At 40.4% G+C, this 26577-nt stretch overlaps 1 protein-coding gene across 5 annotated transcripts in view; it reads left to right on the top strand.

Moving 5' to 3' along the window:
- Positions 1-26577, top strand: part of FAF2 (Fas associated factor family member 2) — a 52376-nt gene that overhangs the window by 8751 nt on the left and 17048 nt on the right. For all 5 annotated transcript variants that reach the window (XR_014838012.1, XM_003123660.5, XM_005661467.4 and 2 more), the window contains 4 exons: positions 13558-13626; positions 20334-20468; positions 22212-22288; positions 24785-24923. Coding sequence is in view for 4 of the 5 variants with exons in the window: in XM_003123660.5 (XP_003123708.1) it covers positions 13558-13626; positions 20334-20468; positions 22212-22288; positions 24785-24923 (420 nt within the window). In the remaining variant the exon portion in view is untranslated. The remainder of the gene's footprint in view (positions 1-13557; positions 13627-20333; positions 20469-22211; positions 22289-24784; positions 24924-26577) is intronic.

Genomic DNA, 26577 nt, shown 5'->3' with positions numbered 1-26577 from the left:
CACTGTGCCACGACGGGAACTCCCCCAGTTAAGTTTTTATTATGAAAGAGTTTCATGGGTTCTTAAAAGGGTTATATGAGATAATGCATGTAAAGTACCTGATAAATAGCACGGCTCTATCAAAAAGGGGGGGCAGTCTTGGAGAATATTCACTTGTACATATGTTCTCTTACATTTCTCTTTATTTTCCCAGGGGATAATTAATAAAGGGTAGAATTGAAAATTTGCAAAAATGTCCCCCTTTTTTTTTTCTTTTTATGGCCATACTTGTGGCATATGGAAGTTCCTAGGTCAGGGGTTGAATCAGAGCTGTAGCTGTGGCCTCTGCCACAACCACGGTAACACCAGATCCAAGCAACATCTGTGACCTGTACCACAGCTTGTGGCAATGCTAAGTCCTTAACCCACTGAGCCAGGCCAGGGATCAAACCCACATCCTCACAGAGATATCAGGTCCTTAACCCACTGAGCTCCAGTGGGAATTCCAAAATGTCTTTTTATAATTGGCATTTAGAAGATAAATACTTACCAAGTAGCCTATCATGTACTTGAAGGAATGCAGGACCTCCAAAAAGATACATATAGAAAAGGTTTTACATACAGAAGACTTGTCTGATAGTTTTCAGATTTATAGAATTAATCCTGTGATTGGGGAATTGAAAGTGCTGCCAGTTAAACTGTGGAGTTTTTTCATTTAAATTCAAATTTAGGAGTTCCTGTCATGGCTCAGTGGTTAATGAATCTGACTAGGAACCATGAGGTTGTGGGTTTGATCCCTGGCCTTGCTCAGTGCGTTAAGAATCCCGTGTTGCCTGTGAGCTGTGGTGTAGGTTGCAGACGCGGCTCAGATCCGATGTTGCTGTGGCTCTGGCGTAGGCTGGTGACTACAGCTCCGATTATACCCCTAGCCTGAGAACCTCCATTTGCCGCAGGAGCGGCCCAAGAAATGGCAAAAAGACAAAATAAATAAGTAAATTCAAATTTAGCCTATAGTTTTAGTATCCTTAGATACATTTTTCACAAGCTTAATATTAGCACATTATATTTCTTTCTTTTTTTTTTTTCCCCAAATCGGAGCTGTAGCTGCCAGCCTACGCCACAGCAGTGCCAGATCCTTAACTCACTGAGCGAGGCCAGGGATTGAACCTGCAATCTCATGATTCCTAGTCTGATTCATTTCCACTGCTTCACAACGGAAACTCCATGTGTTCTTTTTTGAAAAACATTTTCCAGAGTTCCCACTGTGGCTAGCAGGTTAAGAACCTGACGTAGTGCCCGTGAGGATGCAGATTTGGTCCCTGGCCTTGCTCAGTGGGTTAAGGATCTGGCGCTGCAACAAGCTGTGGCATAGGTCAAAGATGTGACTGGAATCTGGTGTTGCTGTGGCTGTGGCATAGGCCTCAGCTGAAGCTCTGATACAGCCCCTAGCCCGGGAACTTCCATATGCCACAGGTGTGGCCAGTATTAAAAAAAAAAAAAAGTTTAGGGAATTTCCATGGGGGGTGGGGTTTGTTGTGCAGCATTTACCAGTCCTTTTTTTTTTTTTTTGGTCTTTTTGCCATTTCTTGGGCTGCTCCCACAGCATATGGAGGTTCCCAGGCTAGGGGTCTTATTGGAGCTGTAGGCACCGGCCTACGCCAGAGCCACAGCAACGTGGGATCCAAGCCACGTCTGCGAACTACACCACAGCTCATGGCAACGCCGGGTCCTTAACCCACTGAGCAAGGGCAGGAATCGAGCCCGCAACCTCATGGTTCCTAGTCAGATTCGTTAACCACTGCGCCACGACGGGAACTCCTACCAGTCTTATTTGACAATAAACTTTGTTCAAAGAACAAAACTACACCAATTGGTTGTTGACCCTGGGCATAAGGAAGAAAAATTTTATGTTTATATCTGTGAACTGTTATCTAGCTCTCAGTAGGTACAGTGAAAAAAGAAGAGACTAGGAATAAGAAGACTGGACAGTTCTGCCCCCCTCATGGCTCTGTGACATGGTAAAGCTTGTTCACTTTGCTTAGCCTCAGTTTCATTTTGTGCAAAATGAGTGGTTGAAATAGTTTATCCTTACTCTTTAATGTGAAAATTAGAAAAATTCCAGATATTTCATTCTCAATTGACAGAAATTTTGTTGAGATTTTCCAAATTGGGGATTTATTGAAAACTTCTTGTTTTCTAACATGAATTAAATAGTAATGGGAGGCAGTATAGCATAGGAGACAACCTAGACTATGGAGGTGGTGGTTCTAGGTTTCAGTCTCAGCCCAACACTTGTCATTATTCTTGAACAAGGGTATTTTTAGACAAGGTACATAAGCTCTTGAATCCTTGGGATCCTCGATGGTGAAAATGAGGGCTTTATTACTCATAGTGCCTACTGCATAGTCATAGGTGCTTAGTGAATAGGAGTTGCTGGTATTTAATTTGGTAAATCAGTAAGTAAGTTGAATAAAAAAGATCTGAATGTGAGAGGTTTAGCTACAGATCAGAGCTTAGGGGTGAACACTTCACTTCCTGAAGGGATTTCAAATTCCATTTCTTCTGCCACTACCAGAGAGGGCATACTGCTTATTGCATAAAGCAAAGCTTTGTGTGGTAGAAAGGAGAGAACAAAGAGCTCTGCTTTTTGCCAAGTTTCTCTCTGGTAATAACTGAAAACAAAAGTTAGTATACATCCTCAGTAAGTTAGAGCCAGCAAGCCAAGTGGAATTTAGAGAGTACTTAGGTATCAACTGAGATTTCTCACCAACCTCCTACAGTGTTTGTTAGTATAAACAGATGAGGTGGGGAAGGATAAACACTTCTTAGGAAAGCACTCCAGTGATTACTGTAATTACCTCTAGTTACCTAATCCCTATCCAGATAGTTGAATGAGACATCTGGTTAAAACACTGTACCATCTATTGTTGGTGATACCTTCCTTGAGTCATTAAGCAAGAGATAGATCAGGGATCACAGTATTTTGGTGGTGTTGACATCCTCTTATGTTTTGATTTGGGAGGGGAGGAATTTAGACAAAGGCTGGAGTAGGAGAAGGCGATAGAATAGTTTATACACTTTCCTCCAATCTCCCCATGTATTTTGCTAATGAGAGATTCAGCGTATTTTTTGCCCTAAAGATAAACGCTGCCCTTCTACTAATGCTAAACTTAGTGTGTTAAACTTTTGTGAAAATTGATGTAATTAAATGTAGTATTTTCCTAAATCTTTGGGAGGGCAATTCATGGAAGAGGAGTTAGCTCCAAGGGGAGGAGGAAAAAGGGAAAGATTGTCTTGGAGCAGGGGATATTTCTAAGTAAGACAGACTCGGGTGGATCTGCCCAATAAGGGCTTTGTGGAAGACATTTGCCCTGAGAAATTAGAGGGAAGAGGAGGTGCCAAACTATACATTGAAGTTGTTTTGTCTAGTGCCACTCAAGTCACCTTGGATGTCTGGAGATCTGAGTGTAAACCAAAGTTCTAAAAAGCAATCCAGTGAGGAGAGATTGCAGATTTATCTAACCTTTATCGAGCGCTTACTATGTACCTGAATTAGTGTGGAGTGCCTTCCACATAATTCTTTTTAAAGAGTCTCAATGTTCTCTACTGATATGGCCACGATGGCAATATCTGTCTCATAAGATTGTTGAGGAAAATAATTCCTTACACAGAGTAGGAATAAATGAGTGATAATAAGAACAGTATTTCAAAACTAGAGAGAAATAAAGTTGATCATTGGCATGAGGGGAGGATTCAAACATTTTAGTGTGGTAAGTCACTGCACTGGGTTTTGGGGATATAGAAATAAATGGATTCTCAAAAGAAAGTTTTTCTTTTTTTTTTTTATAAAGTGAGATTTATTTATTTATTTATTTTGTTTATTTTATTTTATTTGTCTTTTTGTCTTTTCTGGGGCCGCACCCACAGCATATGGTGGTTCCCAGGCTAGGGGTCTAATCAGACCTGTAGCCACCGGCCTACAGCAATGCCAGATCCCAGCCGCATCTGCAGCCTTTACCACAGCTCACAGCAATGCCAGATCCTTAACCCACTGAGCAAGGCCAGGGATCGAACCCGCAACGTCATGGTTCCTAGTCAGATTAGTTAACCACTGAGCCACGGCGGGAACTCCAAAAGAAAGTTTCTTTTAAAAGAGAATTATAGGGAGTTCCCATCGTGACTCAGAGGTAGTGAACCCAGTGAGTATCCATGAGGATGAGGGTTCAATCCCTAGCCTCACTCAGTGGGTCGAGGATCCAGAGTTGCCATGAGCTGTGGTGTAGGTCGAAGAAGTGGCTTGGATCCTTTGTTGATGTGGCTGGTAGGCTGGCAGCTGTAGTTCTGATTTGACCCCTAGCCTGGGAGCTTCCATATGCAACAAGCGTGGCCCTAAAAAGCAATGTGTGTGTGTGTGGGGGGGGGGGCTAGGAGCTTCCATATGCAACAAGCACGGCCCTAAAAAGCAATGTGTGTGTGTGTGTGTGTGTAGTGTCTCCAGCCAAAACTGCAGTATTCTTTCCTTTTATTCTTTCCTTTTGAACAAAGCTGGCATTGCAAAATTTAATTGGTACTGAAATGGCTATTGGCTTGAGACATATTTAGCTTTTGATTCACATTGAAATCAGCCCTACCCAGTGAAACCAGCCCTACCCTATTGGAATAGTCCTTTTGAAGGGCATATATATACCAAGAACTTAAAAATATGTGTATTCTTTGGCCCATAAGTTTAACTGGATCCTAAGGAGAAAAATCCTAAATACGGAGAAAGTTTAACAGGTTTACGGAGTTCCTGTTGTTGGGCAGTGGAAACGAATCAGACTAGGAGCCGTGAAGTTGAGGGTTTGATCCCTGGCCTTACTCAGTGTGTTAAGGATCTGGCGTTGCTGTGAGCTGTGGTGTAGGTCGCAGACGTGGCTTGGATCCTGTGTTGCTGTGGTTATGGTGTAGGCTTGGTGTAGGCTGGCAGCTGTAGCTCTGATTTGACCCCTAGCCTGGGAATTTCCATATGCCACAACTGTGGCCCTTAAAAAAAAAAAAATAGTTTAACAGGTTTAGAAATGTTCATATTTTAATAGCAGAAAATCAGAAGCAGTTGTAACATCTATATGTAAATTGTTTTAGGCAATTTGAATATTATATATATATAAAACCATTAAAATAGTTACAAAGGCTAATAATGCATAAGGGAGTATTTGGTATAGTAAATAAGAGTGCTCAAATTTGTGCACATCTAGCAGAGCGGAGTCTCCCCAAACTTTACTGTACGAAATGATGTGAAAGGTGGGGCTGGTTAGTGGAAAGAGTGGGTTGGAACAATTGGTTCCCACCCCAGGAGAAAAAACAATGGAAGAGTCCTAGGAAGATCAAAAAGCAGAGGTGTTTGGATATTTATCAAGTCTGGAAGGGAGAAGCAAAGCGCATCAATCAGTTCCCCCTAGATGTTTTTTGGTGTTTTTTTCCCCTAGATATTTTTTGGAGTTTTTTTTGTTGTTGTTTTTTTTCTTTTGGTTTTTGTTTGTTTGTTTGTCTGTCTTTTCTGGGGCTGTTCCCATAGCATATGGAGGTTCCGAGGCTAGGTTCTAATTGGAGCTATAGCCGCTGGCCTATGCCACAGTCACAGCAACTCAGGGGGTCCGAGCCGCATTTGCAACCTACATCATAGTTCATGGCAATACCAGATCCTTAACCCACTGAGCAAGTCCAGGGATCGAACCTGCAACCTCATGGTTCCTGGTAGGATTCGTTAACCACTGAGCCACGACAGGAACTCCTGTTTGTTTGTTTTTTAAGTTTGGAAAGGAGATTGAATCAAAACTCTAATCTGTTTCTTGGAGTGTGGGGAACTAGAAGGAAATATACTAAAATGTTAAACCAATTGTATTAATAGTAGTTGTGACCAGAGAGAAACTTCCCCTTCCCCCGTCCCATCTTTCTCTAGTGTTTAAACTTTCTTAACCTAATTCATACTAGGTTTTAAAAAGTATAAAACAGAAAACCCAGGTAGCCAACCTGTGTCCAGGTTGTGAGTACAACTATTTTCAGACAATGAGTGGCAGATGAGTTTGGCATGGTTTTTATTTTGACCTTTGGGATCACTAGCCATCCTACTGGCTATCACTGAGGTCAAGAGATCTGTTCCCACACGATGCATTTAGCATCATGATATAATAAGTGAGAGTGCATTCATCTTTGGTAGCCTGGTTCCACTTTCCCCCCTAGTTTTTCAAAACACTCTTTACCAGATATAAATTTTTCTCACTAAGATAAGCAGAATTATTTCAATACTTTTCTTCATTCTTTATGTTTTTGTTTTTTTAGGGCCCAACTCTTGCATATGGAGGTTCCCAGGCTAGGGGTCAAATTGGAGCTCTAGCTGCGAGCCTACACCACCGCCAGCAACTCCAGATCCAAACCAAGTTTGCAACCTACACCACAGCTCATGGCAACACTGGATCCTTAAGCCACTGAGTGAGGCCAGGGATCGAACCTGCAACCTCATGGTTACTAGTCAGATTTGTTTCTGCTGTGCTACAATGGGAACTCCAGTTTTCCTCATTCTTAGTAAATGACACTATCATCCCATTCACTTATGAATCTATCTCATTATATTTCTCTTCACTTGCACATATTATCCAGTCTTTTTGGCTCTACATTGACAGTATAACCCTAGTTCTGTCTTCTTTCCCTCTTCACTGCTGCCTTCCAGTCCTAAACCAGCATTTCTTTCCCTTGGATTCCTATATAGTCTCCTTGCTGTGCCTTGCTCTCTTTCATACCCTCTGCAATTAATTCTTCACACAGTAGCCAAAATAACATTTTAAAAAAAATCTGCGTATGATCATGACACTCCTGCTGAACTTAGAATTAAGGCTCTGGGTTAGTGATTCTGGGTCCTGGCTGGACATTAGAATCACCTGCAAGCTCCTTCCCTCTGCTTAAGCTGCATATTCAGAGAAGCTGATTAAATTGCTTGGGGAGGGGAGTCTAAATAATTGTAGATTCCCCTCTAAGATGCAGACAAGGTTGAGAAACTGCCCTAGATGAGCGCCTTCTCCCTTGTCTACTTCCCAGACCTTATCTACCACCTTGCTAAATTTGTTCTGTCTCAGCTGTGTCCCCAGTTTTACTTTTCTGTTTTTTAAATCATTTTAGAATAGATTTAGATTTATAGAAAACTTGCAAAAATAGTATGCAGACTTCTCATATACCTACCTTCACTGTGTGTTCCCTATTAACATCTCACATTACTAGTTTGGTCAGTCTGTCACAATTAATGTACCAAAATTATTACCTTTTTTTTTTTTGTCTTTTTAGGGCTGCACCCACAGCACATGGAAATTCCCAGGCTAGGTGTCAAATAGGAGCTGTAGCCGCTGGCCTTCGCCACAGCTACAGCAATGCGGGATCCTTTAATTCACTGTGCTGGGCCAGGGATCGAACCTGTGTCCTGGTGTGCAGAAATGCTGCCAAAGTGGCACAGCAGGACCTCCTGTCTACATAATTATTTGAAATTCTGTATAGGATGTTTGTCTGTTCTCCCCATTTATTCTGTCATGTATTTCTAGCAATATGGACTCATGGATGTTTATTTTGTACTTTGGATTATAATCTGTCACTGCTTTATTTTGTTGCTCAATTTGTACCAGCTTTGACCCCTGGGAGCTCTTTCATTTGATTCCAGTATCATTTTGATATACCCACATCATTGTGGGGAGTTTTGAGCATTATCTTAATTTCTGGAATTACAAGATTCTCCAGGCTCATCTTGTGTGTTTTCTATTCCAGTCCTAGAATTAGCCATTTCTCCAAAGAATCTGGTTGCTTTTATTGGAGAACAATATCAGAAACCCAAATGTGGGCATTGTGTGTGCTTGTTATTGGGGTGTGTGTTGTTGCTTCTAGGCCCTCTCAGCTGACAAAGCAAGGACATGCCTGGGCATATACTAAGTTAATTAGTTCTGTATGCAACCATCTGTCTATATTAAACTTAACCATGAGTTGATTCAAATGTTTGCATCTCTCATCCATTACCACAGGGATCATTCTTGCCATCTCCCCTTGATTGTCTGTAACTTCCCACTTGAGCAGTGAGAAAACTGGCTCTTACCATCTATTTACTTAATTGTTCCAATTCCAGTATATGTACATAGAGTGGCTTCAAAACTAACACATTACCCACGTGTGAAACAACTCTTTCCAGTAGAGCATAGTGCTTGTATGCAGTTCCTTTTGCCTTTAGTCTTACAGATTCCACTCATTTCCAGAGTTATTTAGATCATCACCTTTCATCCCGCCACAACTCCTTTAGTGAGTTGGTTTCATATATCTTTTTTTTTTTTTTTTTTTTTTTCTTTTCAGGGCCACTCCTACGACATATGGAAGTTCCTGGGCTAGGGGTCAAATTGGAGCTGCAGCTGCCGCCCTAGACCACAGCTATAGCAGCATGGGATCTGAGCCACATCTGCAGCCTCTGCTACAGCTTGCAGCAACACCAGATCCTTAACCCACTGAGTGAGGCCAGGGATTGAACCCACATCCTTGTAGGTACAGGTCAGGTTCTTAACCTGCTGAGCCACAATGGGAACTCCCCATATATCTTTAATACAATTAGATTCTTTTGTTATAGTCTGAATTCCATTCTGGGATTTCCTGACCTTCTAAATTATTTTTTTATTTTATATACATAAAGGTTCCACTCTGCTGTAAAATTCTGTGGATTTTAACAAATTCTTAGTGTAATAAATCCTTTTGTCTCAGAGTTTTTGCATTGTTCTGCCTGGAATACTCTTCTCACATATTTCCCCATAGCTGGACCCTTATATTTATTCAGATGTTTGCAGATTATTATCTCCTTGGAGAGACCTTCCTTGAGCACCCAATCCTAAGGAATTGTCTAGATTAAGTTTTTTTTTTTTTTTTTTAATTTCCTCTGTGTATGTGATTTGTTTTGGCCAGTCTCCCTCTAATAGAATACAAACTAAGTAAGAGCAGGGACTTTGTCTATATCCCAGAGATCTGAAATACTGGATCAGTGAATATTTGTTGATATATGAATGAACAGTCCTGTCCTAGCTTATTTCTAGTGTCTATTTTTAATATTCATCAGTAGTGATTGAAAGCAGACTTGTTCAGTTGGGTTTCTGGTTTACCCTGATTCACTATTTACAAAAGGGTTTTGCTTGCAAATTAGGTTTAATAAATGACTTAAAATTCGTGGCCCCGTGTAGAATTGTACAGTATCATGGATTTCCAAGCCTGGCTGTGCATTAGTATCAGCTAAGGAGCTTTCAGAAAAATGCACTGATTCCTTGGCTCTATCTCTGACTTACTGATCTCCAGGAAGATTCTGCAAATTTGTATTTTTAAATCAGCTTAGCATCTAGTCAGAACATTTGGAATGTAATAAAAATGCCAAGGTAGGAGTTCCTGTCATGGCTCAGTCGTTAACGAATCCTACTAGAAACCATGAGGTTGCGGGTTCGATCCCTGGCCTTGTTCAGTGGATTAAGGATCCAGCATTGCCGTGAGCTATTATGTAGGTCGCAGATGTGGCTTGGGTCCCACGTTGCTGTGGCTCTGGCATAGGCCGATGGCTACAGCTCCGATTAGACCCCTAGCCTGGGAACCTCCATGTGCCACAGGAGTGGCCCCAGAAAAAGGCAAAAAGACCAAAAAAAAAACAAAAACAAAACCAAGGTATTAATGTGCAGTGAGTTTTGGTAAAAATGTATAGAGGGTTTCACTTAATAGCTAGGATTATTGAAGTTGTTACTAAAAGGTCTTTTTAACTTGGACTAACTTTTTCTGCAGTCTTTTAAGGCTTTACTGTGTACACTGCTCTTTAGGAGCCTTATTCTCTGATAAGGCAGTAGAATGAGTGTAAATAGTGATAATAGTAGAAAATTATAGGTGCATAAGACAGAATAGTCATTCACACCCTGAGAAAATAAAGGTAAAGTCCAGTTCTTAAAGAGAATATAGAGAGGGGGTGAAACGCTGGACATCTCAGTTCTCTGTAGTGGGCTATGAGGAAATCAGAAGTTAAAGGGGAGCCTATTACAAGCCAGAATACAATAGCCAAGCTGATAAGAGGTTGTTGGAAGCCAAAATCTAAATTGGCAGAGCTATCAAAGCCATAGATCTTTATAGATCTCTAGAGTTCCTAACAGAGCTTTCTAATTTCAGAATTGAAGGTTTTACAGTATTTTAAACATAAAAATATTATTAGGAAAATTTATATACTATTTTTTAAAATAAACAATTACAGAGAGTTCCCTGGTGACTCATCAGGTTAAGGATTTGGTGTTGTCACTGCTGTGGCATGGGTTTGATCTCTGGCCTGGAAACTTGCACATGCCATGGGCATGGCAAAAAAAAAAAAAGTAGCGGACCTGACTAGCATCCATGAGGATGAGGGTTTGATTCCTGGCCTCGCTCAGTGGGTTAAGGATCCAGCATTGGTGTGAGCTGTGGTGTAGGTCGCAGATGCGGCTCGGATCTCATGTTGCTGTCTGTGACTGTGGCGTAGGCCAGTGACTGTGGCTCTGATTTGACCCCTAGCCTGGGACCCTCCATATGCTATGAGTGCGGCCCTAAAAAGACCAAAACCAAAAAACCTCTAAAAAAAGGAAACAACTGCATACCTAAAGAATGTAAACTTCATTTTTTGTTTTGTTCTTTTAGGCTATGGAAAGGATAGCCAATCTATATTAAATCCCACATGTTGCACATAAAGGAAACTAGAATTCGGAATTAAAATGCATCTGGTTTCTGATCACAGGGTATAGAACCAAAGCAAGAATTTCAGGCTCCTTACTTAGTAGTGCATGTTACCACATTCTTGTCAGGTTGAGATCATTCTCTTTTTTCTTGTTGCTTTCTAGTTATTAAGAGCAGTTTCTTGGAGTTCCCGTTGTGGTGCAGTGATTAGCGAATCCGACTAAGAACCATGAGGTTGCGGGTTCGATCCCTGGCCTTGCTCAGTGGGTTAACGATCCAGCGTTACTGTGAGCTGTGGTGTAGGTCGCAGACGCGGCTCGGATCCCGCGTTGCTGGGGCTCTGGCGTAGGCCGGTGGCTATAGCTCTGATTCGACCCCTAGCCTGGGTACGTCCACATGTTGAGGGAGCGGCCCAAGAAATGGCAAAAAGACAAAAAAAAAAAAAAAAAAAAAGCAGTTTCTTGATGAATGTACGTAATATACAGTTTCTGTTCTGTGTATTACTTACTATGTCCAGATGAACTTATCCCTGGACATAGTAAATAATAAACAGAATAGACAATAGCAATAAACATGTTGCATGAAAGGATGGATGGGTGGATTTGGCTTTTTTTTTTTTTTTTTTTTTTTGCTATTTCTTTGGGCTGCTCCTGCGGCATATGGAGGTTCCCAGGCTAGGGATCTAATCGGAGCTGTAGCCACTGGCCTACGCCAGAGCCACAGCAACGCAGGATCCGAGCCGCGTCTGCAACCTACACCACAGCTCACGGCAACGCCGGATTGTTAACCCACTGAGCAAGGTCAGGGACCGAACCCGCAACCTCATGGTTCCTAGTCAGATTCGTTAACCACTGCGCCACGACGGGAACTCCGGATTTGACTTTTGTATTAAACTTTGAAGCTAGGATTTAGCTCTGTGGAAATTCTAGTATTTAATATACACATCAACTTTTAAATTTGTTGAGTATTGGACATCTAAAGGGAAATAAAAAATAATGTAGAAAACCAGGTTGGGGCCACATTATAGGAACACTCGAATGCCAGCCTAAGGATTTTGGAATTTATTATCCAGTCAACTGAAAAGTTTTGAGCAGAGAAGTAACTTTTATACACACACATAGGAGTTCCCATTGTGGTGCAGCAGAAATGAATCCAACTCATATCCATGAGGATGCGGGTTCAATCCTGGCCCCGATCAGTGGGTCGGGGATCCGGCATTGCCGTGAGCTGTGGTGTAGGTTGCAGATGTGGCTTGGATCCCAAGTTGCTGTGGCTGTGGTGTAGGCCAGCAGCTGTAGCTCTGATTTGAGCCCTAGCCTGGGAACTTCCATACGCTGTGGGTACAGCCCTAAAAAGGAAAAAGAAAAAAAGCACACATAAAAAAAGGTAAGAGTATATGGGGGAAGGAGAGAAGAGTTGGAAGGAGAGAGAGAGATTAATTATTTTGACAGGTCACTTGAGGTGTCATAAAAGCTTGGTTAAAGATGCCAGCTGTAGGAATAGAAATGGGGTTATAATATCTATAACATAAATATGAGGTATTATAGAGAAAAGATATTATATAGAAAGATATTATACAGAAAACAGGGAGTTCCCTGGTGGCTCAGTGGGTTAAGTATCCAGCATTGTTATTGCAGCAGCTTGGGTTGCTGCTATGGCATGGGTTCAGTCCCTGGTCTGGGAACTTCCACATATTGCAGGTATTGCCAAAAAAAGAAAACAGAACTTGATTACTAATGAAGTGTGTATGTAGGTCAAGAGATAGAGTACTCAAGGATGAGGCTGAGGTTCCACATATCATCTTTGCCTGTACAATTTGGAAGGTGGTATGTCATTAACACATACAGTGATTTTATTTATTTAGTGCTTTTTAGGGTGGAATGTGCAGCATTGGAAGTTCCAAGGCTAGGGGTCAAATCAGAGCTGCAACTGCCAGCCTACACCACAGCTCACAGCAACGCCAGATAGTGAACCCACTGAGTGAGGCCAGGGATTGAACCCACATCCTCCTGGATGCTAGTCAGGTTGGTTACCAATGAGCCACAACAGGAGCTCCCACAGAGTGGTTTTAAATGAGGCGTTTGAGGTACTCATGCCATATCTAGGTGGAAATGTGCTGCTAAACTTCAGAAGAGGTGGTGGATACAGAAATTAGAAATCATTTGAGTAGAAAGTGACTTTGAAGGCTGAGGATCAAATGAGTTTTCTAGGAAGAAGCAAAAACCAAGGACACTTCTGTAGGGAAATTTCTACATTTAGAGGGGATGGAAGAAGAGCGAGAGAAGAAGCATAAACAGAGTAAAACCCATGCCACAGCAGCAACCTGAGCCACTCCAGTGACACCACCAGATCCTTAATCCACTGAGCCACAAGGAACTCCATAGACACTTAATAAAAAGTTTTACACAGTTTATATTATAAGCTATTATATTTATGTGCCAATAGGTAAAATGAGGTAAGTTAATGAAAAGCATTTTATTTTGCAGGAAACCTGTATTATATTATGTATTATAAATAGAATAGATATTAAGCGTTAAAAAATATTTTGCTGGACACAGCAGTTGAAGAAATCTTTAATTTTTTAAACTTGAATTTGAGAGAATATTTATTTTAATCATGTAATCTTAATTGAAAGCCTTGAAGTTTTAAAAGACAAGAAGTTTCCATTTTTTTTCTTGTATGAGAAGTAATATCTGTAATTACTGAATGAATCTGAATAGTGAGGTTTTATTGTACTGAAACATCTGCCTTTAACACTTCAGTGTGTTTTCTCAGCAGTATTCATAAATATTCTATTAGAGCTAAAAACATATGTACGATTGGTTTTCCCCTAAGTAACTTATTGTTTTTATCTTTCAGGATCTGACTGGCATAGAATCTATGGATCAGTGTCGCCATACCTTGGAACAGCATAACTGGAACATAGAGGTATATGAAAAGATTCATTCTGAGCTTATTTTTCTTCCCTTTTCTAATAATGGATCTCAAAGGAATGTTTTGTTTTGTTTTTCTTCCACAGCAGGAATCTTCTTCTCTCAATAGGTTTTTTTCAAATTTATGACTATTTGGTCTTTAAGAATAAATTTGTAGTTCCTGTTGTGGCACTGCAGGTTAAGAACCTGACTAATGCCCACGAGGATGTTGTTTCAATCCCTGGCTTCACTCAGTGGGTTAAGGATCTAGCATTGCCAAAGACTGCTTTGTAGGTCACAGATGTGTCTTGGATCTGATATTGCTGTGGCTATGGAGTATGCCAATAGCTACAGCTCCAATTTGACCCCTAGCCTGGGAACTTCCACATGCTGTGGGTGCAGCCCTTAAAAGGAAAAAAAAAGAGAATGCTTTCTTCATGCTATGGAAAGGCAGTATGTAGTTCAAATAAGATGCACTAATAAGTTCTATGTTTATTTGGTGGGGAAACATTCTAACTTTTGTTAGACATATGAAAACGTGGCTATTAGAACTTTCTTGTAAAGAAATATCTTTTGGGGAGTTTCCCTTGTGGCTCAGAGGTTAACGAATCTGACTAGCATCCATGAGGCTGCAGGTTTGCTCCCTGGCCTTGCTCAGTGGGTTAAGGATCTGGCCTTGCCATGAGCTGTGGTGTAGGTTGCAGCTCAGATCTGGCGTGACTGTGGCTGTGGTGTAGGCTGGTAGCTACAGCTCCGATTCAACCCCCTGGGAATCTCCATTTGCCACAGGTGTAGCCCTAAAAAAAGCGGAAAAAAAAAAAGTATCATTTGTTAATAAAGCATCAGGATGATGCATTTTACTTTAAATTGCAATTGTTTCCTACTATTGCTGCCTCTTCTTTGTTTATATATTGGTTTATAGTTAATCTGATATAATATCAAATATCCTATAACATGAAAACGACTTACACAGATATTAAAAATTTGTTGCAAAAATACCCATGCACATGTGTGCACCCACACAGGCAAAGAATTCCAAAAATTATAAAGATGAAAACGTTCATCCTTAATCCCATCATTTCATCGATAGCTAGTATTAAATTTTAGTGTGTATCATCCTTTTAGACTATTTATGTTTATCTATATGGTGTTAAGATTTATATATAATTTTCTTGTTATACAAATGGGATTATGCCATTTAACATTTTTCTAAACCTTTAGTCTATTTTAGTAACTTGTAAAAACTATACATAAAGTACCTAAAAATAACTTTAGTTTTAAAAGTTCAAACAAAACCTAAAATGAAATATGAGGAAAATCTCATTGAAATCACTTCCCTGCTACTGTTTCTCAGTTCTGTACCCCTAACAACAGTATCAACAATTTTTTGTGCTTTTTTTTTTTCCAGATACTTTTGCGCATGTCTAAAAAGGTGTATATTTTTCCCCAGATAAACCAGAGGTTCTCAAATTTTTTGGTGTCATTCTTTAACATTTAAGATTTTTTTTTTTAGTTTTATCGAAGTATGGTTGATTTACAGTGCTGTGATAATTTCAAGTATGTGACAGTGATTAAGTTATACGTGTTCTCACATCCATTCTCTTTCAGAATCTTTTCCTGAATAGATTATCACAAAATACTGGGTAGAGTTCTCTATGCTACACAGCAGGTCCCCATTGGCCAATCATTCCATGTACCACAGTGTGCATATTGCCAATCCCAACGTTTAAGAATTTTGATGGGAGTTCCCATCGTGGTGCAGTGGTTAATGAATCCACCAGGAACCATAAGGTTGCAGGTTCAGTCCCTGCCCTTGCTCAGTGGGTTAACGATCCGGCGTTGCCGTGAACTGTGGTGTAGGTTGCAGACACAGCTCGGATCCTGCGTTGCTGTGGCTCTGGCATAGGCTGGTGGCTACAGCTCCGATTGGAGCCCTAGCCTGGGAACCTCCATATGCTGCGGGAGCAGCCCAAGAAATAGCAAAAAGACGAAAAAAAAAAAAGAATTTTGAGAACCTCCAAAGAGCTTCTATTTATATGGGTTATTATCTATTGATACTTATTACCATGTTACAAATTAAAACTGAAAATTTTCTTAGTTTATTAATTCATTTTAAAAATAATAAATTTGGAGTTCCCGGTGGCCCAGCAGGTTAAGGATCTGGTGTTGTTGCTGCTGTGGCTTGGGTTGATGTGGCAGTGCAGGTTCAATCCCTGGCCTAGTGCAGTAATAAACTCATTACATTTTAACATAAATGTTTGCAAATCTTTTTGTCTGACTTAATAGAAAACAGCTGGATTTCCACATCCACTTCTGTCTTTAATCTTTTGTGATGTATAGTTTTAGTTGAGGTATGTGAAGAAAATTTGACTTCACCCAAGTATGTAGTTTACCATTTTAACTGTTTTTAAGTGGCATCACAATAGAGTGCCAGTAAGTACATTTATATTGTTGTGCAGCAGTTACCACTGTCCATCTTTAGAACTTTTTTATGATCTCAAACTGAAACTCTGAACTCCATTAAACAATTACTTCCCATTACCCTCTCCCTACAGCCTCTAGTAACCACAGTTCTACTTTCTGTCACTTTCTGTTGTAGATACCTTATGTAAGTGGAGTCAGACAATATTTAACCCTTTTTTTCTGACGTGTTCACTTAGCGTAATATTTTAAGATTTATCCATGTCATAGTATGTATCAGTACTTTATATGTATGTATGTATGTTTGTATCAAATAATACTCCTTGAATGAATACACCACAATATGTTTATTCATTTATCAGTTGATAGACGTTTGAATTGTTTTCCATTTTTAGTTCTTATCATTAATGTTGCAGTGGACATTAGTGTGTAAGTATTTATGGGTACATATGTTTTCATTTCTTTTGGGTGTATATCTAGGAGTAGAATTGATGACTCATGTGATAATTATGTTTAACCTTTGAAGAACTGCCAGACTCTTTCCAAAGAGACTACACTGTTTTACTTTCCCAATAATAATGTATGACGGTTTCAGTTTTTCCACATCTTCACCAACACCTGTAATATCCATCTTTTCTTTCTTTCTTTTGTTCTTTCTTTCTTTCTTTTTTTTTTTTTTTTTTTTTGTCTTTTTGCCATTTCTTGGGCTGCTCCCACGGCATATGGAGGTTCCCAGGCTAGGGGTCTAATCAGAGCTGTAGCCGCCAGCCTACGCCAGAGCCACAGCAACCCGGGATCCAAGCCTCGTCTGCAACCTACACCACAGCTGACGGCAACGCCGGATCCTTAACCCAGTGAGGGAGGCCAGGGATTGAACCTGCAACCTCGTGATTCCTAGTCAGATTTGTTAACCACTGAGCCACAACAGGAACTCCCGTTCTTTCTTTCCCTCTCTCTCTTTTTTTTTTTTTTTTTTTGCCACACCTGTAGCACATGAAAGTTCCCAAACCAGGGATTGAACCTTCGCCATAGCAGTGACCTGGACTGGTATGGGGACAACCTCAAATCTTTAACCCACTGTGCCACAAGGGAACTTCCACATCTGTCTTTATGTTATAGTCATTCTGGTTGATGTGAAGTAGTATACCATGATTTTTGCATTTTTCTGATGGCTAATGGCATGGTACATCTTTTTATGTACTTGGTCATTTGTTTATCTTTAGTGAAATGTCTATTCAGGTCCTTTGCCTATTTTTAAATTGGATTCTTTGTCTCTTCAGTGATGAGTTATAAGTGTTCTTTATATGTCCTAGATGCTAGGCTCTTATCAGATACAGGAGCTATAAGTATTTTCTTTCATTCCATGGGGTTGTCTTTGGCTTTCTCGCTAGTGTCCTTTGTTGCACAGAAGTTTTCAGTTTTGATGAAGTCATTTGTTTATTTTTTTTCTTTTGTTGCTTCTGCTTTTTAGTGTCTTATTTAAGAAACCATTGCCTGGAGTCCCATTGTGGTACATCAGAAATGAATCCGACTAGTGTCCTTGAGGATGGGGATTCAATCCCTGGCCTTGCTCATTGGGTCGGGAATCTGATGTTGCCTTGACCTGTGGTGTAGGTCGCAGATGTAGCTCGGATCTCAAGTTGCTGTGGTTGTAGTGTAGCCCAGGAGCTGTAGCTCCTATTGACCCCTAGCTTGGGAACTTCCATATGCTGCAGATGTGGCCCTAAAAAGCAAAAGAAAAGAAAAGAAAGAAAAACTATTGCCTAATCAAGGTCGCAAAGATCTTCACCAGTATTTCTTTAAAGAAGTTTATAAATTTCAACACTCACATCTAGGTGTTTGATGTGTTTTGAATTACTTCCCTTTTGTCTTTTTAGGGCCGAACCAGCAGCATATGGAGGCCCCCACACTAGGGGTCTAATCAGAGCTGTTGCCACCGGCCTATACCACAGCCAAGCTAGATCTGAGCCTTGTCTGCGACCTACACCACAGCTCATGGCAACACTGGGTCCTTAACCCACAGAGTGAGGCCGGGGATTGAACCTGTGTCCTCATGGATACTTGTCAGGTTCATTAACTGCTGAACCACGACTCCATGTATATATTGTGATTGAGGGGTTCAGCTTCATCATTTTGCATGTGGATATCCGTTTGTCCCAGCCCCATTTGTCAAAAGGCTGTTCTTGCCCCATTGCATTGTGTTTTTTTGTTTTTTTGTCTTTTGTCCTTTTTTAGGGCCGTACCTGTGGCATATGGAGGTTCCCAGGCTACGGGTCTAATTGGAGCTGTAGCTGCCGGCCTATACCAGAACCACAGCAACACCAGATCTGAGCCATGTCTGCAACCTACATCACAGCTCACTGCAACACCAGATCCTTAATCCACTGACTGAGGCCAGGGATCGAACTCACAACCTCGTGGTTCCTAGTTGGGTTCGTTTTTGCTGCGCCATGACAGGAACTCCTTCATTGTTTTAATACTTAAAAACATGAAACCTAGAGCACTACCTGAAGTTAGTCACATGGCAAATTTTATTTTATTTTATTTTTTGTCTTTCTGCCATTTCTTGGGCCACTCCTGGGCATATGGAGGTTCCCAGACTAGGGGTCTAATTGGAGCTTTAGCTGCCAGCCTGCACCTCAGCCACAGTTATACGGGATCCAAGCCGTGTCTAACCTGCACCACAGCTCATGGCAATGCTGGATCCTTAACCCACTGAGCAAGGCCAGGGATTGAACCCTCAACTTCATGGTTCCTAGTTGGATTCGTTAACCACTGAGCCACGACAGGAACTCCATATGGCAAATTTTAAAGCCACCTGTCAAGATTAGCAGGCACGCAAGTCCTCCAAAAGATCACCCACACTTCTGACAGTAACTGCAAGTTCACAGCATTCCTCAGAGTACCTTCAAGTTTGATAATTCACTAGAAGAGCTCACTGAACGTTGCTGTAACTCACAGTTACAGTTTATTACAGAGAAATGATATAGCTTAAAATCACCTAAAGAAAGAGACACATAGGGCGGAGTCTTAAGTCCCACACACAGAGATACCATACTCCTCTCATGGAATCAGAATATGTTACCCTCCTGGCATGGATGTGTTATAGTATGCACAAAGTATTGCCAACCAGGGAAGCTTGCTTCAGCTCCAGTTTTCACTGGAGCTTCAGTACATAGGCATGATTGACCTGACTGGTTGCCTGTGTGATTGAACTCAGTCTCCAGGTTGACTGATACTGTTCAAAGTCCCCAGCCTAAATCACTTGGATGGTCTCTCTGGGGTGGTCAGCACCATCTTAAGATCCCCTAACAAAGACACTCCTTTCAGGTGTGACACATTATCTCTTGAAGCCCAAGGCAAAGACCAGATCTCCCTTTGGGTAAGGCCAAATTTTTTACTACACTGAGACATTCCTGGGGGAACAGAGGAAAGGATTGAGTTTTGTTTTTGTTTTTGTTTTTGTTTTTTTGTCTTTTTTTTGCTATTTCTTTGGGCCGCTCTGCGGCATATGGAGGTTCCCAGGCTAGGGGTCAAATCAGAGCTGTAGCCACCGGCCTATGCCAGAGCCACAGCAACGTGGGATCTGAACCATGTCTGCACCCTACACCACAGCTCACGGCAACGCCGGATTGTTAACCCACTGAGCAAGGGCAGGGACCGAACCCACAACCTCATGGTTCCTAGTCAGATTCGTTAACCACTGCGCCACGACGGGAACTCCCGAGTTTTGTTTTTTGTTTTTGTTTTTTACTGAATATCGTCTGTCTGCAGGAATTGTATTAGAATCTTTATGTATGATCACCTCGTTAAATTTTCAAATTAACCCTGAGAAATATTGTTTCTTCATTTTGTGTATGAGAAAACTGAGGCACAAAAGCCAGGCAACTTTTCTCAGTGCTGGAGCTAGGATTCAGACCTAAGTTTCTCTGCTCCAAAGCCAACCCCTTCATCAAATATCACCCATCAGGACTGCTTCATCGCACAGCTCTGGGGGCACTGTGTACATTGTTGTATTCTCTGTGGATAGTTTTCCTTAGGCATGTATAGTGAAGCACCTTGTATCCCAGCCACCCTAAATAACACGTACCATCTGAAAAGCAGTGTGCTTGCTATATAAATGGAGCTTCCAGACAATTTCCTTGGACTCTTCTACTGTGTATGAATCCTGGAGTCATCACCACACATTGCCTCGCACCACAGCAAGTTAAAGAAAAGTCCGTGAATATACATTCCCCGGTGATCTCTCCTCAGTTGATTTGAGCATCACTGAAGCTTTTGCTACTCTTCTTTTCTTCTTAGGCTGCTGTACAAGATAGACTGAATGAGCAAGAGGGTGTACCAAGTGTTTTCAACCCACCACCATCCCGACCCCTGCAGGTTAATACAGCTGACCACAGGATCTACAGCTATGTTGTCTCAAGACCACAGCCAAGGGCAAGTTATTTCATAGCTGGAATTTATTTTTTGTTCATTCACTTGGTTGTGTTGATCTCTGTATAATAGGAGCAAAAGAAATATTCAGAACGTAAGCCTGTTAGGTATACCTAGCTCCTTGGTAGATTTATTGGTTTAATTATTTTTTCTTGACTCCTTAATGAACCAATATAGTAACTATCCTTTTTTTCCCCTACTTCTGTGCCAATTATTTGAAGAGTTTTCTGTGCCTTGTTTTATAACGTGATTTATTTACATGTCTAAAAATGTTTGCTACATGTTTAATAGATCTTCTACTTTTAAATTAGACTGTTTACTGAATTCTTTGTTGCTTCATTTTACTTAATTTTAAGCTACTTCTAGGGAAATACTTGGAATCTCTATAGGCACCTTGGCCATATCTTTGAAATTAGTCTTAAAGGTCTGGTAGCATGGAGGTGATTCAGTTAATAAGTTCAGCAGGTATTTAAGAATCTTCCAGAGTACTTGGTATTTTGCTGTTGGGGATCTAGAGATGAATAAAGATACATTCTTCCCCCTTCAAATTATGCACGGTCAAATTATACTGATAATGAATTTCAGAGAAATTTTTTAGAGTTTCTCTTTCTTGTTCTTAGAGTTATACTCACCTCTTATACTTGGGTTTAGAATTTCAAGAACATACTCCCTTCAACTGTGCAACAGTTAGAATTTCCTCCATTATCATACATTTTTGTGGAGTACTTGGTAATGTTTTAAAAATAATATTTCTAAGTAACTGGTTTGGGGTATTCTGAAGTAGAAAAGCACAGATTTCTAAAGAAGTTATAATATGACTCAAAGAGTAGTTTTCTGTATGCCCAGGTTTCCTCAGTTTGTTTTGGGCTTGACTTTGTTTGGGACTCTAATGTCTGCTAATGAAGTTCCAGAGCCATAGACACAGAGGGCCATGGACACAGAGGGTCTCAGGTTAACATAATATGACATATAAAAAATAAATGCTTTGGGAGTTGCCATTGTGGCCAGTGGGTTAAGAACCTAAGATAGTGTCTGTGAGGATGCAGGGTCAATCTCTGGTCTCACTCAGTGGGTTGAGGATCCAGCTTTGCTGCACACTGTGGTGTAGGCTGGCAGCTGCAGATCTTGATGCAACCCCTGGCCCTGGAACTTCCATATGCCACAGGTGTGGCTATTTAAAAAAAAAGAAAAAAAATGTTTTGTAAACTATAGAGTCCTAAATATATGCTAGTTAATAAGAGCAGCAGTGATCAACATTTTTAAAATAATAATTAACAATATTACTAAGATTAGCAGCTATGTGGAGATTTATAATTGTGCTTAATATAATTGCCATTTATTTACAGATGTCCAAGGTAGCAATAATGGTTCTCTTTCTTGTTATTTGTATGTATCATATATTAATGTACTAACTCTAAAGAGGAGAGAATGAATATTTATGATTTTAGGAGGAAAATTCGCAATTGAATTTGACAACTAATGTAAATATCAACAGAAAAAGTGTTGAAGCAAATTTAATACAAAAACTATGTGATAAAAGAAAAATATAACAATATTAGATGAAATGAGGTCAAACAAAGGTAGTTGGTTTTTTAAGAAGGATGAGGTAGCCAGGAAGAGGGAACCACATACAACAGAGGGAAGTTTTATGAAAAGGACAAAAAAGAATGCAAAGCTTAACTAGTGATTTTGTAAGGTCTTAGGGATTGAGAGGATGGTAATCTAACTTTGTTTTTGGAATTTCAGGGGCTGCTTGGATGGGGTTATTACTTGATAATGCTTCCATTCCGGTTTACCTATTATACAATACTTGATATATTTAGGTACGTACCTTTGTGTTTATGTGTTGGTAGCAACAGGGTAGACTTTGGAGCTGAAACATAGACCAAAATAAGTTTATCAACTTTGACTTGCCAATTTGTCATCTGATTGAGTACTTTTCCTGAAGTATTCGTATAGTCTGAAAATATTTGCAGTTTTTCAAACATAATAACATGTTGTGAAAAGGAGTTTTTTAAAGTTAATCTTGCTTACCATTTTCACAAATGAGTCTACCTATATTTATCATATCCTCCCTATTCCACTCTGTCCCCCTACATTCCCTAGTTAATCTTCACACCCTTACTTTCCAACCACCACTATCTTTACTAGCTTCACAATCCTTGTAACTTTATCATAAACCGATTTACAGCTCTTAATCCCAACAGATTCTCTGAGATTACCCACTTTTTCTAGATTCCACCTATTACAGTTTCACCATTCTAGACTACCTTCTGTATATTTCCCTCTTTCCTGGCAGCCTATAGTTTACTGGCACTGGAAGCTTCCATACATATACCCCCTTGCTTCACACCTTCACCTTCTCATTTCCTTCATGTAACCATTCAGAGAGCTCAGTTTAGGAAGCTGTAGAAAGGCTAGAAAATGTCAAGGGGCCAAATTGCTGGCGTATTGGACCTGGGCAGTATGGTCTGGAGCTAAGTAGTAGATGAATCCACACCTAGACTATGGAGAACAAAAATGTTTACGGGCATCTAGGCCAACAGATAGAGTTAGAACATGTTGTCTGGGCCTTTCATACAGGGCAGCTTGTACCCCCCCCCTCTAAATATAGGCTAATCTTTGCCTTGCTCTGTGGAGCAGAGCCTGAAGGTTAAGGACCTAGCAACTGCAGAAGTGTTAGGGTCAGACAATACCTTTTACTTTGGCCACTTGGTATTTTATGAAATTACTGCTTCCTTGCTTTAGCAGCGTTCTTGTTGTTTACCAATTAAAAGATTAGTACTCTGTCCATACTGTTTTATTTAATAATGGTCCTATAAAAACCTTTAAAATCATAACGAAGACTGAGTTGACATCTGTCTTTCTTTTTTATACTGATTGTCCTAAATTGTGTTGGCTATGGAAATATATTGTAATCAGAAACAAAAAAGTTAAAACCATCATCCATCCATTCATTCATCAAAATTTGAAAACTTAAAAGACTAATTAATAAGATAATTCTAAAATAGTTGATTGCAGGGAAGCTTGTCAAAGCATTAATCTCTAAAGGATTTCTAACCACTCTCCCACATACACTGATTCTTACAGTTTATTTTTAATTTACTTTGGAATGTTTGTGTCAATGAATTTGATTACTCGGGAGAAATTCTAAATGAAATTGTGTACCTATGGGAAACTTTTTAAGGGGATAAAGAATTGGCTCCAGGTTTGGTAAAGAAGATATAGTTTAGTCAGTTTTTCTATGCTGATAATTCCTTAAGTATGTGAGTATTTGCTTTTTGAGGGGGGGAATGCATGGCATGTGTTACTAATTTTAATGCAACTGTATCATCCAAGCAACTTGTTTAATGTTATGTAGCACATTGACTTATCAAGCCTCTGCTCCATTGCCTTCTATGGAAGCCCAAAGGATAAATAAATGGTGCTATACACATGTGATAAGATGGGCTTTTTAGAAATGGATGTATGGTACCATCTTTAACCTTACAGTACAGTAACTGCCAGGGCTCGAACTCAGCCAGTATTGTCTAGATGTTTTTATAACTTCCTCTGTGGATGCCATCAACCATATATCACTGAGCAGAATTTACTTGCCCCTCGAAGAGCAAGTAAATCACAACTGCAAGTTTAGATTTGGAGTTTTGTCCAGAGTTTAATAGTTTGAGAATGTGGACTAAAACTTCAAAATCTCAGCAGAACAGAAAGGAAAGGGAGAGGCACATAGAACAATGAGAAAGAGACTAAGCTCTATTTTAGAGCAGCACTGTCTAATAGAACCTTCTGTGATGATGGAAATGTTCTGTATCTGCCCTGTCAGTGTGGAAGCCGCTCCACACATGGCTGTTGAGCACTTGAAAGATGGCTGGTATGACTGAGGAACTGAATTTTTAAAAATTATATCTCATTTAATTAATATTCATGTTAATTTAGATAGCCACGTGTGGCTAGGGACTACTGGGTTGGACAGTGCCATTTTGAAAAGTCTGGGGGCACAGCCTAACCCATGATCTTTTCAGATACGTGTCTTCATTTCTCTATTTTTCTGCAAAAAGCACTCAGGATTTGTTTAGGCTAGTGTTGGAATTTATAATCCTAGTAGATTGCATTCTGCCTAAACAGGCAGTGGTACATACAACACCTGCTGCTTTGTGGCTTTTGAGCCAGACTATACTCTCAGGTTTGATGGTCCACTTGCAGACCGTTATCTCCCTCTTCTGCCGTGCCTGTGGCTCTGTTATAGGAATCTTTACAAACTGGCCCACTCTATATGAACTACAGTAAGCTGATTCATGTGATATTTATTCCTTCTTTCCCAGGTTTGCTCTTCGTTTTATACGACCTGACCCTCGCAGCCGGGTCACTGACCCTGTTGGGGACATTGTTTCATTTATGCACTCTTTTGAAGAGAAATATGGGAGGGCACACCCTGTCTTCTACCAGGGAACGTACAGCCAGGTCAGTGCCACAAACCACATATATAGATGCCAATTTATTGATATGACTCTGTCCTCAAGGAAAACATAGCCCAGCACTGATCATGTCATTCTTTTATTCAAAATCCCAAAAAAGCTCTTCACTGTTTACACACAAAAAAAGACCAGGAGTTCCTGTCTTGGCGCAGTGAAAAAAAGACAAGACCAGGCCATTTAACTGGGCCTTCCTTGTTCTAATCCCAACCTCCTTTTGAGGTCTTTCCTGCATAACTTGTTTCTCTTTGCCCTAGTTCCAAGCTAAACCATTTCCTTAACATGGTCTGTACTTTCCCACTTCTCTGCCTTTGCTTTTGCTTTACTGTTCCCTCTCTGGAATGTCTTCCTCACATTTTTGCTAATTGGAATTTTGCCCATCCTTCACAGCTCATGTCACTCCGTTTGTACCCTTTCCTGATTGTTGTGTCCTACCCTGCCTGCCTTGCAATCTAAAGTAGTAATCTTTCCTTTTGTACTTTCATAGTGGTTTTTGTTGTTGTTGTTTTACCTTATAACCATAGCCGTTTCACAGTCTTCGCTATTTTATAGTTGTTTTGTTCGTGTCTTATCTCCTATACCAGACCATAAGCCCCTAGGAGGCAGAGCCTAAGTCTTCTTGGACCCAGCTCAGACTTGAATAAGGACATAGACCATAGACTCAAGGCAGCACATCTCATTCAACCCAAGCCACACAGACTTTGGATTCTAGTGGCCTTGGAGAAGGTGAAAATTAGGAGTTCTGTTAGGAGTTAGGAAAATTAGGAGTGGCTGTTAGACATATATGTAGTTTTACCAGAGAAAAAGGTAGAAATAACACTGTGGGCCCAGATGTAAGATCGTTCTGTTCTGCAGCCTCCAGGATTCCTGGGTCTATCTGGAGAAGGAGAAAATTGCTTACTTTTGCTTCCTGCTGTCATTCTCCCATATCAGCTTTTTCTCACTGGCTGCTCCCACCCCACTGAACAAGCATTAAGCACATACTGTATGCCACATGTTGTGCTCAGTGCTAGAGATACATATGTGAATGAGGTGGGCACCTCTCATACCCCTCTTTCTGTGATCCTGAGAGCAGGCCACCATTGGTCAGTCAGGAAATCTTAATTGATTTGTAATGAGCTTGGGATTTGGCAAATGTAAAATCATACACAGGAATCTTGGACACTAGCCTTGTCTTTGAAGATCTTTTAAACCCCACGCTCTTTAGGATGCGTCAGTCCCTCATCCCTACTTGGTACGTAGCCAGGGATCAGGCTTGTCTTTGCAGGTTTTTTTGTTTGTTTTTTTTTTACTAAGATATTATAGCCAGAAAGTGGCAAAATTCTCATCTGCCTTTTCAGGTCAGAGTATCCTGTTTTTATCTTCCTTTAGGCTATGGGAAGAGCTGACTTTTCTGTGATTTTTTTTTTTTTTTCCAGGGGAGACTTTTTCTGTCAGCCTGTCTACTTTTATGTGCCTGATATAATTTAAATCTTAACAATACTAAAACCTTTTCATCGAAGCTTGTTAGCATGAACTTTAAAGGGGGAGAAATACCAAGGGTGTGAGGTAGGAGCCTGGCAATTTTCTGGTTTCCTTGCTTAGCTTTTTCCTTCATTTCTTTTCTTCCTAAATACGTAGCTGTATCCATTAGGACCCTTAAC

Source organism: Sus scrofa, chromosome 2, assembly GCF_054392235.1.
Source record: "Sus scrofa isolate SSC_HxYL_T2T_F1_AM1 chromosome 2, Sscrofa_HxYL_maternal_Yorkshire_Landrace_v2.0, whole genome shotgun sequence".
NCBI classification, from domain to species: domain Eukaryota; kingdom Metazoa; phylum Chordata; class Mammalia; order Artiodactyla; family Suidae; genus Sus; species Sus scrofa.
This window is presented reverse-complemented; position numbering and strand designations above follow the sequence as displayed.